Source organism: Ambystoma mexicanum, chromosome 2q, assembly GCF_040938575.1.
Source record: "Ambystoma mexicanum isolate Mex_15411 chromosome 2q, UKY_AmexF1_1, whole genome shotgun sequence".
NCBI classification, from domain to species: domain Eukaryota; kingdom Metazoa; phylum Chordata; class Amphibia; order Caudata; family Ambystomatidae; genus Ambystoma; species Ambystoma mexicanum.
The window spans coordinates 1,278,826,833-1,278,845,315 of record NC_090924.1 but is presented as its reverse complement, the minus strand read 5'-3'; the positions used below and the strand labels follow the sequence as shown (position 1 = coordinate 1,278,845,315).

Here is an 18,483-nt window from a genome sequence, read left to right as displayed (position 1 = left end):
GGCAGTGGAACAGAGTAACTTGAACAGGTGTGTGTCAGTAAGACTCAAGTGTGTGACAGAACAGAAAACATGTGTTACAAAGATATTGAAGGAGAGAGAGTGGGAGGATAAGAACAAGAAGTGAAAAAGGGGGGACGGACAAGCTGTTATCAGTGGTCACAGGGACCGATGATAAGAGTAATTGCTGAGAAAAGGTTAAAAAGATGGAGGGGGCAGGAAGGATGCAAAGACCGGCTACGAATTACTATGCCTGACTGCAATTTGGGTAGTGCCGGAAATTGACAGAAGGAGGGAAAGAGGGGGAGGAGGGGACGATAGGGTGAGGGAGGAAAAAGGGGGGGGGAACAGGGCATAAGGCAAGAAAAGAAAGGAAAGAGGGGACAGGAGATCATCATGGGGAAGCAGGGGGACACCACAAGAAGCAGGGAGTTGGGGTGGGTGGGAGGAGATAATGGCGGGACAGGGGGCACATGGACACACTGGTGGGGGACAGGGCCACATGGACACACTGGAGGGGGGAAAGGGGTCACATGAACACACTGACAGGGTCAGGGGGCACATGGTCACACTGGCGGGGGACGTGGCACAAGGACACACTGGCAGGGGGCACATGGACACACTGGCGGAGGACAGGGGGCACATGGACACACTGGTGGGGGACAGGGGGCACATGGACACACTGGTGGGGAACAGGGGGCACATGAACACACTGGCGCAGGACAGGGGGCACATGGACACACTGGCAGGGGACAGGGGGGCACATGGGCACACAGCCGGGGACAGGGAGCACATGGGCACACTGGCCAGAGACTGGGGGCACATGGACACACTGGTGGGATCAGGGGGCACATGGGTGCACTGGCGGGGTTAAGAAGGTGAGGGGGCGTACTCACGGGACACGTAGAGGGGAGGCTAGTGGCGTACCATGGTGGACAGGGGTAGACTGGGCCCAGTTATGGGCCTTAGGTATTGTGGCCGGCTCCCGCCTCCCGGTTTCATCTATTGGCTTAAGGGCCAAAGGCAACCAGTGGAAAGGGGGGTGGGAGCTGGGCCAGTAGCAGGAAGCAAATACATATTCGGCATGACAAGGTACGGCCATCTTGAAAGGCCTAAAAACATGGTGTCAGCAGGCAGGGCAAAATGCATTTAAAGATAATGCTGGATGGCAAAGGCACGGAGCGCAACGTGATGTTAACATCGGGCAAAAGTACAAAGGCACGTTTCAAATCGTGAAATTGCCGGCACAAATTCAGGTAGCTCGCCGCAGAACCCCAAAATGTCCAGATGTCAATGTTTCTTTCCCCTGGCAATGCACATCAGGATGAAGGTCCGGCGCAGTTGGAGGGTGCTGGGGGGCAGAGGGAAGGAGGTCCATGCCGAGGAGAAGGGAAGAATGAGGCTGGATCTATGGAAATGAAGTGTAAGGAGAGGTGAGAGAGAGAACTGGGTAGGCCGTTTGAGGAAAGAGAATGGAAGGGAGTTAAACTATACCATAAGAAGGTCTCTAGGAATTCCAGACTACAACTAATACAACTATACATTACACTTGAGGGCTTACCTTACACCTGCCGTCATATCAACATTCATGGGTGTGGGCAAACAGGAATGTCCCAGATGTAAGGACGAGGATGGCAGACTTATACACATGATTTGGGGATGCCCGGTAGTGCAGAGGTTCTGGAGGGAGGTAGCGACCGAAGGAGATATAGAACTGGATATTCAGACCCCAGATGCTTGCATGCTAGGTCGATATAAGAGAAGCGTGAAAGATACATCGCTGAATAAAATCAAAGACTTAATGACATAATGGCCAAACGTAGCATAGCTATGAAGTGCAAAGACGCCAAAGAACAGAGTGTAACTAGTTGGAGAGATATGGAGAAGTGGGTTGCAGCAGCAACTGGGGTGTGAGAGAAGGCACCGGGAGAACAGGATGCTGATGGTGGGATGGGCATTCAACAATGGATAGCGCTATCTGTGACCTTGTTTGCATGCAATAACGAGGAGGAGGCCTCACAGGCGACAGTGGGGGAGGAGCTGCAGTGTGATTAGGTTATTCCTTGACACATTGTGCATAGGCGTAGTTGGGGTGGGGTGGGGGGGGTTGGGTTAGAGTTGGGATCAGTTGAGTGATGGAGACGATTACATGATGTGAGGTATTTTTGTGTGATTTGCAACTTGTTGCTGGTTTGAAAAATGTCAAACGTATTCCACAAAAAATAGAATTAAAATAAACTACTTACATAACATTGAAGGTTCTCACGTAAAAAACCTGTAAACGAAACAAAAATCATTCATTATTTGTGCTCAGCCCAGCAAAAACAAATCCTGACTATCGCGCTCCGATCACCGCCCCCCCCTTTCAAGGCATCCCTGGTAGTCTAGTGACCCTCGCCTTCCTCCCTGACCCCCTGCCAATCTGCCTCCAGGGAGGGCTACATGACATGCCCCCCATCCATTTGGGGTGGGGGAAGAGGTCCACCCCCTTTCAATTGCAAACATCCATGGTGGTCCAGTGCCCCCCCACAACAACCCCACCTTGTTGTTTGCCCCCAGGGTGGGCAAAACGTACTGCCCCCAGCTTTTGAGGCCCGGCGAGAGGGCCGCTTACATAGTAAGCAGCCTCCTCCCCCCCCCTACTTCAAATACAGATCCCTGGTGGTCTAGTACCATTGCTGGGTGCGGATCGAGCGATCCGCGCATAGCAATGCTTCAAGGAAGCTGTCATTGGAAAGTGGAGTCTCCCCTTTGCAACAACGCCTCCCACGATCAAAACAGCATAGAAATGCCTGAGATCGAGGGAGGAACTTACCTTCCATTTCACTGCCGCAGCCAAAAATGGCTGCGGCAGTGAAATTTACATTCAGTGTCACGTCGGCACATATTACGCACGCTGACGTGACACTGAATGAAATCCAATCCCCGGGCCGTGAGGGGGAACCTCCTCCTCAGATAGCCCGGGGGTTGGATTTAGAGTTTGTGCGATCCCTGCTTTGCTGATTACATTTATTATGGTCATAGGACTAAAGGAGAGTGCAAAAAGTGATTTTTCTTGACCTATTCAATTGTATATTTGTCTGGGAATGGACTAGTAAAACACCAACCGGATAAAATTGAGGCTGTAATGAATACTTCCCCTCCTAAAATAAAGAGTTACAAGGTTTTTTGTGTCTTTTTGGCTACTATAGAAGGTTTATATCAAATCTTTCCTCCACCGACTGCTTCTTTGAATTAATAATGAGATGGGTACAACTCTTCAGTCTCGTTTCAAGAGATGCATTCGTGAGGCACCACATCATTATAATTATAACCTACCCAGGTAAGCATTACGGTGCACGAATCAGATGGCTGTGGAAAGGCCACAGACCTCGTTGGAGCTGGTAGCTGCTACCAAGCAAACTCACACACTGGAGATGGGAATACAAATTCTTTAAAATGTATCTCAGGAAATGTCTAAAAAGCTTTGTTTAGGTGAGTGGGAGGTACCGAAATGTCCCCTATATCAGTTCAAATTCTTTTGACAGAGTATTTTGATTACAAGTCAAGGTTGCTTGCATCTTTGAGTCTCAAGCGGCTCTGGGCAGGCTGTTGTGGTGTACTGGCTGGCTGGTGTGGTGTACTAGCTGTCTGGAGGGGGCTCTTGGCGTGAGTTACTGTCAGGTAGGGGCAGACGTTTCGGCTGCTATAGTTCCCTCTTGTCCATCATGTATAGGCTCATGGATGACTGAACTGATGTCCTGGCCTGCTACACCCGGCTCTTGACCTTATTAAGCAGTCTCTATTTTGATCCATGGAGGCTGCTCATTTTAGCTAGAACCCCCCCCCCCCCCCCCCCCTCAAGGCAGAAGATCCCAGGACGTAGGCGATGTGTGACAAATGAAGCACAGACGGATTGCGGAAGTTTCACTTAAATGCAAAATGTTGACTGGCTTAATCTACTGTCAGTTCCTTCACATAAAAAGTTGATTCATTTTTTGTTTGAACTTTTCCCCACTGCCAGATTTTTAGGGAAACTAAAGAGAAAGAGATCCAAGACCTACTAAGAGCCAAACGGGAGCTGGAGGCAAAGCTGCAGAGATTTCACGCTCAGGGGATCCAGGTGTTTGATCCTGGGGAATCTGATTCTGATGACAATGGCACCGATGTCACTGGTAACCACTTTTCTTTCTTCTAAGGCTTGACTATGGCATGCTTTCAGGGGGGTGCACAGTTCAAGCTTTCAAATCTGGTTGATGTAGTGTGCTCATGCAACTCACACGGTTGCAATTAATCTGCAGTGTTGAGGCCCAGTACTTCCCTCTTTCCAGAAGCACTCTGCTGACGGCTCCAGCTGAACAGCTACTGCTGCTGGTCAAAGGCCGCGTGATTTTTCTTTTGTTCCAGCTAATAAGGCTAATGTTCTACACCCTCCATGCATTGCTTTCTGTCACTCACTTCTCTGTTCTAAACAAATAGTTAAAATATTATTTATTAAAAATGAGAAACGCAGATGCCGAGTCACAGCAGTGTGCAAACCATGTGTGCCACGATTTCTGGTAATGTATAATTTGCAGTTGTGGCACAATAATGGTTTAGGATTTGCTTATCAATTTAGAAGAACCGAATTGTTAAATATACATTTGAATCCACACATTTCAATATCAACGTTTTTGGAAAAAACTGCATGTGTATTCGATCAAGTACCGCAGAAGTTGCCAGTCTGAGATGAGGTTTACACCTCAAGACTTGTCCTGATGGCGATTGTGCATCACATCTCTAATTCCAGACTTGATTGTTACTTAATAATTTTCAACATAAAACTTTAGCACTCTTAGCTCATTGTCCGGATGGACAGATTGATTCTTTTCCGGCAAACACTTGAATTATTTTCCCTATTTCAACGCGCCCTCAGTGTTACACTGACAGCCATTCTTTGAAAATAAATCACTCCTAAAAGACGTTTATTATGTAAGCATTCCAGCAAAAGGTCCCCTGAACTTATATTTATGAACACGCTGAAGGGCATCGTAAGCAGTATCTTCGTGCCTTCAATTGGCTAATTGGTGCCCCTATACTTCTCTATGTGACAAACCGCTTAAGGGCCTAACAGTAAAAGTTTTCTTTCCAGACCTTGTTTGCCATTGAGATTTAAATAAATGTTAAATGCAAAATGACAAAGTGGCTTTAAAACATACTCAACTCACTAGGTGTGCAATGGGGAGCTGAACACTGATTCGGATAACATTGTATTATGAAATCAGAAAAGATAGCAGGCGCCCCTCTCTAGAAAGAACCTGGCCTGATCACCCGTTCCGTGTTTCCCACTTTGAGAGTCTGCAGCCATTGCTGAGTGGGCACATTCCCACAGAACAGGTCATCATGCCGTGTTCTTTCTTGCAGAGAGGCGCCCTGACCTCTTTTTGTATCATGAAATCAGGTCTTTGTTTGGAATGGGTGTTCCTGGGTATAAATCAGAATGCTGAAAGAAATTTAAATTAAATAGGTAATATATTATATTTAGGAGTGAAGTTGTTTATGCAGAAAGAAAATTACATGCTGAATAAACGTGAAGATTTCCAAAGACAGTCAAGGTCCTAGGTCAGTTGTACAGAGAATGGCCTCAGGTATAGAGTTCAGACAGCAGCGTTGAAGACACTGGTAAGTTCAATGTATGGAGCAAAGGCCAAAAAGCTGGTGAGAAAGGGGAGAGTGGGAGAATAGCAGGGGGCTAAGGAATGGCTAACATTGGGTGAACTTTGAAACAGGTCTATTACGTGGTAGTTATGATTCTGCTGCTGTGGCGCGTGGAGAGATTATTAAACTGACTTCATGTTCAGTAAATCCAATTCACAAAGTGTTTCTGATTTATTTTTATTTTGAATTCAATCACTCCACATTGTTCATTAAAGCCCCGGATGAATGTCACTGCAAAGGTATGTCTACTCTGCACTAACACTGTAATGGTGCAGGTATTTGAAGATGTTGTTGTTTCCTTGTGAAAATAGTCCACTATAGAATTTGAGCTAGAATGGAATTTAATTTTTAATCATGGCTGAAGGACAGAGCAACTTTTATTAACATTACTTAAACACAGAAATGATGTAGCACTTTTTTTTACTGAAAAATAACAGCCCTCTATCATTTACTAATGTACTTCAATAAAAGATTCAAGAGTGCTAAGGAACACAGTCATAGATCTAATTTTTAAATCGCTGGATAAGAGGGATAACAAACGTCCCTCATTTCCATTACCAAGCAGGTCATCATTGGACTTTCTATTGAAACCAATAAATAAATTGCAGCTGTACCCATTGGCAATTGTCTCAACATATCCATATTTAAATATATTGTACTCTGGTCCGTGCTTGGTGGTCAACTATTACATGAAAAAACATTAGTGTGTCAAATTCGTTTGTAGTATGCACAAAGGGGTACTTGTGAGTTATTTATTTCGAATGTCCCACTGTGACTTGCTGGGGTTTTGAATGCAGAGTAATATCTTGTCACAGCAACACCAGGCAACAAGAGCCAAAGGCTGAGTGGGCAAGTGTGTCTGTTTGGCTCCTCTCAGATGCCCAGGTAAGGAGGTTCTTTTTCCACCTTAGTTTCTTATTTAATCTCAACCTAGTCTCTTCATCTAGGCTCTGAATTGTCTTTTGTCCATTTCACACAGACTAACTCGCATACACTCACTCTATCTCTTGCTCCATCTTTCTCTTCTCTGACTCTTTAGTCTTTCCTACAGACCCGCTTCAGCTCGGGGGGGGGGGGGAGGGGTTGTCTTTAAGAGATAGCTGAAGTTTCTACACATCATAAGGCACTAGGGGCCCTCGATATACCAGATTTTCCACTGCACCAGGACCTCTCTTCCACTTCCCATTTTCCTGCTTAGGAGAGCTCATTGACATCAGCACTTAATGGCCAGAAAGTGGGAGGTGGGATGCGAGGGTGTAGGTGAAATTCCATCCGAGAGGATTCCTACCCCCTTAGGAGAGCATTGTGAGGAGGACTCTCCAGAACAGTTGTTTGTTAAAGCAAGTACTTTAAATGGTCTACCTGAAACAGCCCGCAGAACATTTATGGAGAGTTGGATGTTGTGTGCTAACCCATTGTCGGCAATGAGGGTGGTTAAAGGAGGCCCTGAATAAAGCTAATGTTTCTGTTGCTACCCTTGAAGGAAGGGTTACCAACAGCTGTTAAATAGGTGTGAGGCACTGGATAAGAGGCATGATCTTCATGCTATGAGCTTATCTAGAACATTAGATTGCGCAACAGGCCAGGAAGTTTGCAGATCTGTAGGGCCAGAGGTGCCATCTATCCCTCGTGATAATGTGGCAGTGAAAGGAAAAGAAGAATACTGTCATCCGTATGGCCACTGAGATCAAGATGTGCAAGATACAGCATGAGGCCGAGGGAAGGGAATTGCCGTTGGGCTGCTCATCAGGACTACTTGACTTGTGGGTAAGCAACTGAAGGACATAGCTCAAGATTACACTCTATGGAATCCCTTGCAGGGGATCAGAACTGTCTGTCATTCCCACTGAAAGATCCTCTCTCTCTCTGCCGCCCGAAGCTCATCTACTTGTGATGGCTTTTACAAATGTTCCGGGATTGTCATTTATGAGGCAAGAGGAAAGACTGGGGCTAATTAGAAAATCTTCCCACTGGCTGTCAAAGAACTATAATGGCTGCTCTATTGTGCGATTGGACATACTGTTGCCAAACCTGGAAAACCAATGTTTGGTGGACGTTATTGTTAACTTCAGGCCATATGATAGTGTTGTTCATTTGAAACCTGTTATGCCAACTGCACTTTACTTAAATCAGTATGGGGCTTGAGTAAATTGTATCCAAACCTCGGCCCAAATCAGCCCCCTAAGGAAAGACCAGTAGCGAAGTAGAGGGTGGGTGAGGCCCGGGGCAGGGGGGTGCTTGCTTACCTCCAAATTGCAAACATTGAGGGCGAGTTGTCAAATATCTGCAGATAGGGAATCTGGCATATTCACACCTAATGACCCTCATGATTTCCCCTTTCCCTCCCTTCATTCATCCCCTGGGGCTCAGGTTCGCACTGAGATGTGCTTGGGAATTTGTGTCGTGGAACATTGCAGGGTTTACAGGATGGGCTAGAACAAGATGTATTGGGATTTTTGTCTACTCATGATCTAGTTTTCCTGCAGGAAAGACTGATTATGAGTGGGTTTAGTGTTTGAGAAAACACGGAAAAAGAGACGATATTGAGTGATTTTCTTTTTTTATTTTCACCTTTATTAGTGGTTAGCAGAGTCCTGCAAAGAAGAATAATAAAGGTAAGAATTCAGGAGGCTTAACCACCTAGATATCTTCTTCTATGAGGGGGATTCAGCAAATGTACTTCGTGTTAAGGTGAAGCTTCTGTCCAAACACAACCTCCTTTTTAATTTTTACAGTGCCCTGGCACCTAAAGGAACCAAGAGTTTATATATTTTACTCCAGGTGGTGGATTTTCATCTAGATACTATACATCCTAAGGACATCTTGATCCTGGGGGGATTTTAATTTGAAACTGGGTAATAGTCCTCGGGCTTATTCATCTGATTGTTTACAGGATGTAGTTGCAGATATACCGAGGGCTGTTATACAGGATTCATGTATGGATACAATAGGATGTATATTCCAAAGATTCCTGCAGGAATGTGGCTTGAGAACTGCCAATGGTAGAGTAGATGCCTGATGTACTCTGTAACGTCACATTTAGGAGTTCCCGCTTTACACCCAGAAATTGACTACTTTCTGTAAAGAGTATGCAATTGGCCACAATTGAGATCTCTTGAGGTCTTTTCTAGGCCAAACCATGATCACGCTGCCCTGTCACTTAAACCTGTATTGGTGTATGAATCTAGTATGAGGGTCTGCAATTCCTCTGTGTCCACATCGTCTAATGTGGAACTTAACATGAATAGAATTTAAATTGGGCCAATATGTCACTGTAATACATTGCCCATGCTATAGTTAGACATACGGTTGATGAAGTTCTGTCCTGTTTGGGGAAGAGTGCTAGTTACAACTTAACCATAAAAAATGTTGAGAAATTTGTCGAGATTGCTGGCCAACACCTAAGAGCTCCATTGACTAAAGTAATGAAGAATAGAGCACTTAGTAGTGTGGGTTAGTTCTCGCAGGAATGCAAGTTAGCAAAATGTGAACTTATAAACAGCCTTAAAAGATCACCATATAGTGTGATTGAAGTGTAAGCAAGGCGATCTGTGTATAAAAACATCTGTGAGGCTATAAAAGGCAAAGGAGATGGAAGATGTAGCTCTACTGAATAACTTGAGAATTATGTGCCTCCCAGAGTATTGCGCTTGTCCTATTCCAGGGTAAAATTCTACTTAAAATATACAGTCTCCAGTTAGTGATAAATCAATGTTTAATATATGCACTCAGCCGACACGTATTTCGACCACTGATTGTCTTCAAGGCTTTAAACGTGCGCTTTCATACTGCAAATACACTTGCAAATTCTTCTATTGACGCTGATTTGTGATGTAGATCATGGCTATCAGATCCCTAACATAATCAGGGTTTGCTAAGCTTTCATGAAAATTCAATCCTTAGAATCATCTCAGTTACTCTATTTCTTCAATTGTTCATAATGTAGATAGTGGTTAAATCCAGTTCTGAATCACTTGTTGTCGGGGATGTCCTGTTCAGAATCACCCTGTTGCTGGCATATAACCACGATATAGTATGAAAGCGCATGTTTAAAGCCTTGAAGACGGCCACTGGTCAAAACATGCTGAGCACATATATTAAACATTGATTTATCATTAATTGGAGACTGTGTATTTTAAGTACAATTTTAACACTGGGTTAGGACAAGTGCAATACTCTGGCAGGCACATGATTCTCACTTTATACTGTAAGGAGATGGGGCAAAATCTCTGCAACCCAAATTCTCCAGCTATCCTACTTTATCCTACACTCCAATAACTATATCTGTTCAAACCTAAGCACACTCTGAATCCAGACTAGCCCATACATTGAACACTACTGAATAACTTGTATACATTTTGGTCATCTGTTTCACAGTCGTAGGACAAACAGTCTGCCACACATAGGGACCCTAAGATTAGTCATCCAGTTTGAAGAGAATATCAGGACGTTTATTCTATACCAGTAATAGAATATGAATTTGTTATCCAACAAACTATTCCCAGTGTAGTAGGAAGGGTCCTGATGCTGAGTTTATACTAATAATGTAACTGACCTCCTCATCGTAAGTCGGCTAATAAAAGTCCTGGCCCTGAGGCTATACTGGCTAATCTTTTTTTAAATTAAATTTAGACCTTTGAGTTTCTTTTTTATTAAATAGTTGTAATGCAATTTGGGCTACTGAATGGATCCCTGGGAGCTGGAGAGGAGCTCTCAATTTGCCAACATGTAAAAAGGGGATCACACAGTGCCATAATCGTGCCATCCATGTTCGCTGCTGGACACAGCAAGCATTTTGAAAAGTCAGTATGTGTGAGGTTAAATGAGTGGGTTTTCCGCCCGGGAGATTAGCAGAATCACCGGGTGGATTCTGTCCAGAAATAAGCAGAAGAGAGCAAATTCTTGACTATATTTTTACTGGTGGCCAAATATGACTTACTATCTGTATACATCTCCAATGTATTTGGCTTTTATGGATCTCACTTGTGCTTTTGATATGGTAAATAGGGCCAGGCTCTGGGCAGTGCTAGAAGTTCTAAAGCTATAGCTGCATATTTTATTTTTACTGAAGCGTTTGCATCATGATTCTCATGCTGCAGTACAGTATAGATCTGGGGGCGAATGTACTGATTGCTTCAATGTAGGTAGGGGTGTGAAATAGAGCTGTGACTTGCCACTACTCTTGTTCATCCTCTACGCCAATGCTTTCGAGTTTGAGTGGAAGTCTACACTAACAGATGTTCCTATGCTATGTGGACAACGCTGTTTTAATTGATAGAACGCCCAGAGTCTTGGAGGCTCTTGATTAATAAATGTACTGATTTTATGGGATCAATAGACCTGGCGGATAATGCCATAAAACCAAAGGTTATGAGGACTGGGGGCAACCAATGACCCCTCCCCCCGCCCCTCTCCGTTACTCAGAATGAACATGTGGAGTTTTCTTTACCTATTTGGGTGTGGATTTTCAAATAGACAGTCCTAGGGAGCCATAGGCCTTCCATATTGGACCGGGACTCGTCCAGTGCATGCATGAGGCATTCCATATCATAGATCGCCCTGATCTGTGCCACCCACTCCTTCACCGGCATAAGCCGGTTCTTCCACAGTTGGCCAGACAACATCTTGCGGAGACCGCATAATCTGCATCATATATCCCCCTTCTACCTCCTCTTCCTCCTTCAACCACACCCCAAATAGAAGCAGCCACGGTGAGAGCTCCCTGTGGATCCCATCAACCCCCTTGATCCACGAGAGAACCTCCCTCCAGTATGACTTCCCTCTGGGGCAGCCCCACTATATGTGAATATGTGAATTTGGTTACCCCTCACCTGCTGGCACTTCCAACTCGGTGGATCATATCCCTTACACATCTTCTTTATCCTAACCGGGGGGTAATGCCATATGTGTATCAACTTCAATGCTTGGTGCCTATACTGCAGGGATATCGTTGAGCACACAACCCTTCTACAGATCTGCGTCCATAGCCCATCCTCAATGTCTCACCCCAGGTCCACCCCCCCCCCCCCCCACCTAATCCTGGGCAGAAGTGGATCCCTGGGTGCTGCCAACAAGATAGTCTTATATAGTCCTGCAATGAGTCCCTTGGCACCTCTCCCTGTTAACAGGAACCGTTCAAAGTCCCTCAATTCCCTCCTCAATTTGAGAATTTGTTCTCACCCCACCGAGCGTCCGTCGGGACCCCTTTCAGCTGCAGGTATTGGAACAGTGACAGTCTGCCCATTTCAGGGCCTCCTCTAGCCTACTCAACGGGAGAAACGTACCTCCTTCCCACATTTGCTGAACTCTGAGTCCCCGCTCGTACCAGAGTTGGAATGCTAGTGGCTCCCCTATCCCATCCCTCATGGACAGGGCCCATATGCAGTTCAAGGGCGACGGCCACATGGAGAGCCATCTGGTCTTCCCTCGTCCTTCCTTCCATGTAACTCAGAAAACTTCCAACACTGGGTGGAGCAAAATCCTTCAAGGTATACGGGATCTGGGCGCCCACAGCCATTCTCTGAATGAAACTAGGGCCAGTATCACATTATCTATTGACATCCACTGTTTGTCGGAGAGCGGATTTAAGTGATCCACCATGACCCAAAGCTGGGATGTTTTATTGTAAATATCAAGGTCCAGGAACCCAACACTCCCCTCGTCCTTGGGAAAGACCATGGTCTTGTAGGCCACCCTGTGCTTTGCCCACACCCACAGAAATGTTCGCATAACCATCTTCACTCCAGCAAACAAGGATGGCGGGATCACCACCAGAAGCATCTGGAATAAAAACAAAAATGTGGGCAGCCCCACAATCTTGATGCAATTCAGGCGCGCCATCCAGGATAGTCCTAATCTCGCCCACCTCTCCATGTCATTCCTCATGGCCGCCCACAATGGCAGGAAATTCTTGGGGAAGAGATCACCATAGTTGGGCGTCACCTGAATTCCCAAGTACTGGAAGGAGGAGTCCTGGATCCGAAATGGCAATCTTTCAATGTAACCCACTTCTGCCTCTGAGAGCCCCCCCACCGTGAAGGCCACTGATTTCTCCAAGTTAACCTTGAAGACTGACCGCTTTCCATATTGCACTAGGACCCGATCACATTGGCTCCGTAATGTAAAGCAGGGCATCGTCTGCGAAAAGACTGATCTCGCACTCTATTGCCCCTATCCGGGCTCCTTTTGTTCTTTGACCTCCTTACCCCCGCTGCACAGGGCTCCATAACCAGTGTGTAAAGCAACAGGGAGAGTGGGCAGCCCTGTCGCGTACCCCGCTGTAGGCGAAAAGACCTGTGACACGTTCCCATTGACCACCACCCTAACCGTGAAATAAAGGGCCGCCAACCACGCCGTCCATCTCAGACCCAACTCCATGGTCGCTAGTACCTCGCCCATGAAGAGCCAACTTAGCAGATCGAAGGCCTTCTTGGCATCCAAGGCCAGCAGCAGGGCCCCCCCCATCACTGCTTCAGCATTAAGAACATGAAGCATCTTGCGGATATTGTCAGCTCCCTGCCTATGCATCACGAAACCCACCTGGTCTGGGTGAATCAGTTGCGGGAGGCAGGACTCCAAGCGAGACGCGAGGACCCTGGCAAAGATTTTAGCATCGACATTCAGCAGAGAAATCGGTCTGTCAGAGGCACAGTTGGTCAAATCCTTCCTTGGCTTCGGGATGACAGTTATCAGGGCCCAAAGGAATGTCAGTGGGATCGTGCCCTCCTCTCCCCCACAACCGAGTTAAACAGCTCCACCAGCGGCCCAGTGAGCAAGGATTGGTACTGTTTGTAAAAGCCTGCTGTGAACCCGTCCTCCCCCGGTGTCTTCCCAGCCCATAGTCTCTGGATCGCCCGCAACACCTCTTCCAATGTCACCTCCCCTTCCAGGACTTCCCTCTCCACACCCGTCAGCTTGGGAAGCCCTCGTTCTGTGAGATAACCCCACACCTCATCCCTCCATGCTTCTGCTGGTATGATAGGGAGCTCTTGGTAGTACTTTCCACCCTACACCCTCTCACCCTGTTTGTCAAAAGCGGTCCTCCCTTTCATAGTACCTTTGCCTCGTGAACCTCATCTTCTTCTCCACCTCCCCTATAAACACTCTATGGAGTTCCTGCCTCTTATACCTCATCTTCCCCAAAGGTGTGTCACTGTCGCCCCCCCCTACGGAGAAGTTGCGACCGTAACACTTTCAATTCCCCTGAAGCCTCAGTCATTCCTCTCTCTCTTTTCTTTTGCACACCCTCAGCTATGAGGCGGCCACGGAACGTGGCCTTGCCGGCCTCCCAGACCATTGTCATACCGGTCGGCCCGTTGTCGTTAACTTTAAAGTATGCCTGCATAAGAGAGTGCCGGAAAACCCAGTCCCTCAACAAGGTGTCATTACACCTCCAGCGGAATTGCCACCTAGGGCTCCTTTATTTTCCATTCCGCCACCACCAGCTCGTGGTCTGGCCAGGTAATTTCCGCAACCGTAGGTACCCCCACCTCAGCCTCCCTGACTGCGAAACCAGCAACAAGTCTATCCTGGTATAGGCCTGGTGTGGGGGCAAAAATGAGTAGCTCCCCGGACTCAGGCAGTGTCCTGCTATACGTCCGCCCAATAGTGGTCCTGCAGGAGATTCCTGAAAGGCAGTGTTCTCTGGTCCTGCCACTTTTGGACCTCCGCCCTTAGCCGACCACCAATCTTGCGCCGGATCAGCATTCAGGGCACATAAGGTAGCCAAGGTAACTCACGTTTTCCCGTAAAATCCCTTTATCCCCCAGAAATTGGCCTCCAAATCCCCTCTTGGTCTGTATCTATCATCTTGAAAGTGGTCTCCAGTAAGATACCCACCCCTTCCTTCTTGCGATCCTTTTGGAAGCCCAAAAAGTCCTATCTATTTCCTTCCCCTGTATAGCAGATTCCGCCCCCCTGCTTATGAGTCTCTTGCAAAAAGAGGATTGCCAATCGCTGCTTACGGAACATATTGCTCGTGAGTGTTCTCTTCTTTTGTGAATTTAATTTAATTTAATCCTTTCATGTTTAATGCACCTCAACCATAGCCCTTCCTTGCCATTCGATGGATGCCCTTTACGTCACTCAAGAGATACCCCACAATGCCCTCCATATGACCCACTGCATGAGAACTCCTTCCCCTTCCCCCAAACCCACCCCGCCAAACGCCCCCCCAGCTGAGGCGTCTGACCGCGCGCCCGAAACATGTTGGTCACACTTGTCAAACCACCAGGAATGCCGCCCCTGCTCTTTCCCTATCGTTTGTCACCCTTTGTGTGTCCCAGAGCCCAGGAGCCACCACAACATCTAAGTCTTTAGAATCCAGCCAACGGGCAAACAACTATGATCAGGGGCCCCTTCCAACCCCCTTCCCACCCCTAATAATTTCCAGCCCCCCTTACCCGCCCCGCAGTCCTGATGGATTTCCACCCTGTGTTCAGCCCTTTCTCCATGTACCTCAACAATCTCCTCCAAATCCGGAACATTAACAATGATATGATATGATAGTTTATTTATATAGCGCCTATACACAATGTGTTTCAAAGCGCTTCAAGGCAAGGGAGGGAACAAGGGAAAATACAGCCACATTCTTACAGGCCATGAACAGTAAGGATGTGAAATTAACTATTGTACTCGGCCTGACGACATTTCAGATAGTGCAAGAGCTATGTCATGAGCTTGGGTCATGCCCCTAGATTAGCCTCTAAGAATTCGTGGACCATGGCTTATCATGCTTGGTCCGTAACACGGAAAGAACCATGTTTGGGCTATGGGGGAAAAACACTTCCTCATCACCTAAGATGGCGGCTTAAGGGGTTCTATGGAAAGTGACCGTCACGGTCTAGTGCTTCACATTCACTGCATATATAAGTCCCTTCTCTCACCTGCTTCGCGTCGTCTGCTTCGCAGTGTACGCTTACCGCGGCTCCGTTCTCGTCACAGTTTACCTCAGCCCATTCATATTATCTCCTGCCATGGTTCCATAGTTTCCCTTCTGTAGTTAGAGTACATTTTCTGTCACTTCCACAGTATTTCCCTGGCGTTAGATTTTAGTAAGTGCCTTCACAGTTACCTCATACAATTACCGCGCTCATTCCTGTCAGCGGAACATTCGCAAATCTCCTTCAGCAGTTCGAAGCTGTGTTGTTTTCGTCAAGCGACAGTTACCGCAAGTATTGGCTGTTATGTTGTAGCGCCCTTGTTTTTAGCGTGTCTTTTCAGTCAGCTGAGTTTTCATGTTTGTAACTACAGTAATAAGCTGTTCTCCTGTCAGTCCGCCCTTCTAGGCATGCTAGGTAGGGCTACGTTTTGGTGACAAGGTTATTAGTTGTCAATTCTGGGGAAAAGTTACAGTTGCTTCCAGTCAGCTAAATTACTAGAGACTTTTCGTTGGTTGTGGAAAGTCTTCTTCACAAGCTAGCATACACCACACGTTAAAAGTGGCAAAGAAATATTACTTGTCTCTGCAGTTAACCAATTTTCTGTCCAATTGTTCACACGCAGATTGAGTTGCTTCTCATAGTTGGATTAGATGTGACTAGGTGTTCATTCACGTCAATATAGAGGAACAGTTTATCAATAGTATCCAATTCCTTATCAATTCCTAGCATCCCCATTATTTACTAGTCACACACTCCCGCCATCCTTCCTTCCCTCAGAAAATCGCATTTCATTTTCCCTTCTTCAGAACTTGCGCCCCTGCGCAGAAGCAGGATGGAGAGCTCCCAAAAAACAAACTACAGGTAGCGCCTCCCGATGGGTATGAGAGATAATTCTTGAACGGATGCATTAGACTAGTAGACTAAGGATTACTGAATGTTCTTGTTTGTAGATCACCAGACTGCATAGATTAACTACGCACCCTGAGAATAGCGCCCAAACAGAATTCCAGAGAAGTGCTCCCGCAGAGTTTCTGAGGTAAGCGTTACAGAACGCGAAGCCGTGCTAAAATTATACTCTGCCTGAGCATTCATGGAAAATACAGAAATGGATCAGTTAACTCAACTTCTGGGGGAATTACGAGCTGAAGTCCACGCAGCTCGGTCAGAAACCAATGCCCTGAGAAGAGAGCTGGTGGTGAATAAGGATCGAACAGAAGAATTGGCTCGTCAGTTATTACAGACTCAAGCAGGTCAGGTACCGCTACCATTAAATAATTCCCAGGCTTCTGCATCTACGGTGCCCCAGGCTCCAGTCCAAGTGGTCATTCCTGGAAATGTTCCGTTAGCTCCTCCTGAGCGCTTCACCGGAGATCCAAAGAAATTTGCTGTGTTCTTAAATCAATGCAGACTACATTTTTTGTGCAGACCGGCTGTGTTCCCCACAGACCAATCAAAGGTGGCCTTCGTTTTATCTTATTTGGGCGGCTATGCGGCCGATTGGTCATACCCCTGGTGAATAGGGATGATCCGGTGTTGCAAAACTTCCAGGATTTTCAGAAAGAATTGGAAAGACTTTTTGCTCGACACACTCAAGGGCATGCATTGTATGGTGAGTTGTTGTCATTGAAGCAAGGCAATCAAGAATTGCTGGCCTATGTGGCCACATTTAATAGGTTAGTGGCAGAAACCAATTGGCCTACGGAAAAAAGAACGACTTTATTTTATCGAGGTCTGCGCAGTGAATTAAAGGACATTTTGGCACAAGTGGTGAACCCTCCGGAGGATGTCAATGACTTCATTGATCCGACTATTCAGTTAGACCACAGGCTACAAGATCGTAGAACTGATCGCGCTCGCCTAGACAGTCGAGCGTATGTGGTTCGCCCTAGAGAATCAATTGCAAGATCTGGCCCAGAAACTCACTCCGAACCCATGCAGTTGGGGGGAATTCGAGCCCCAATTTCCCAGACGGAGAGAGAGAGAGAAGACGTCAACAGAAGCTATGTCTATATTGTGGTAAGGCGGGTCACTTTTTAAAGGACTGCCCAGTAAAATCGGCACGAAAACCTTTGGGAGGTGTGGGGGAAGATCAGAAGGACCAGAATTCGGAAAACTCCAGTGCCCGCAAGTTTAGAGGTCAGCTTGTCGAGCGTGAATAAGGTTGCTATGACCTCCCACTTTGTGTTTCCAATCATCCTATTCAGTCCTGAGTTTCCCACAATCAGACATGAGTTGACTGCATATATTGACTGTGGAGCTGTGGGCAATTATATGGATCTTCACTTGGCTAGCAAATTGGGATTTCCCTTAACAGATAAGTTAAAGGCAGAAAATGTATCCGGGGTCGACGGCACTCCCTTAGTGTCAGGGCCGGTTACACAATGCATTAACAATCTATTTATGCTCTGCCAGGAGGAACACAGAGAGAGGATCTCTTTTGACCTGATTCGAGCTCCCCAGTTCCAGATTATCTTGGGAATGCCGTGGTTGGAAAAGCATAACCCATTGATCAATTGGCGAACACGAACCTTGACCTTTGCTCTTGACTGCCAAAACTCTTGCCATTCCATGGAAGGTTCAGTGAAGATGATGCCACAGGAGGGATCCACAGAAGTTACCTTAGGTCTTATAGGTTCCTTGCCCCATGAATACCGGAAATTTCAAGATGTATTCCAAGAAGAAAAACAAGCCGAAGTATTGCCCCCTCACAGACCTTACGACTGTCAAATTGATTTAATTCCAGGATCTCAGCTTCCGTGCAGTCGAATTTATGCTTTGACAGAAAAGGAAAATGTCCATTTAAAAACCTATTTGGATCAATATCTGGCTAATGGATTTATCAGACCATCTAAGTCCCCGGCAGCATCGCCCCTATTTTTTGTCCCCCAAAAAAGGAGGAGAATTGAGAACGTGTATAGACTACCGAGCT

The 18,483-nt window shown here is 46.4% G+C and overlaps 1 protein-coding gene across 1 annotated transcript in view; it reads left to right on the top strand.

Moving 5' to 3' along the window:
- Positions 1 to 18,483, top strand: part of NPHP3 (nephrocystin 3) — a 1,212,810-nt gene that overhangs the window by 176,172 nt on the left and 1,018,155 nt on the right. The window contains exon 4 of the mRNA XM_069648695.1: positions 4,001 to 4,151. Coding sequence (XP_069504796.1) covers positions 4,001 to 4,151 — 151 coding nt within the window. The remainder of the gene's footprint in view (positions 1 to 4,000; positions 4,152 to 18,483) is intronic.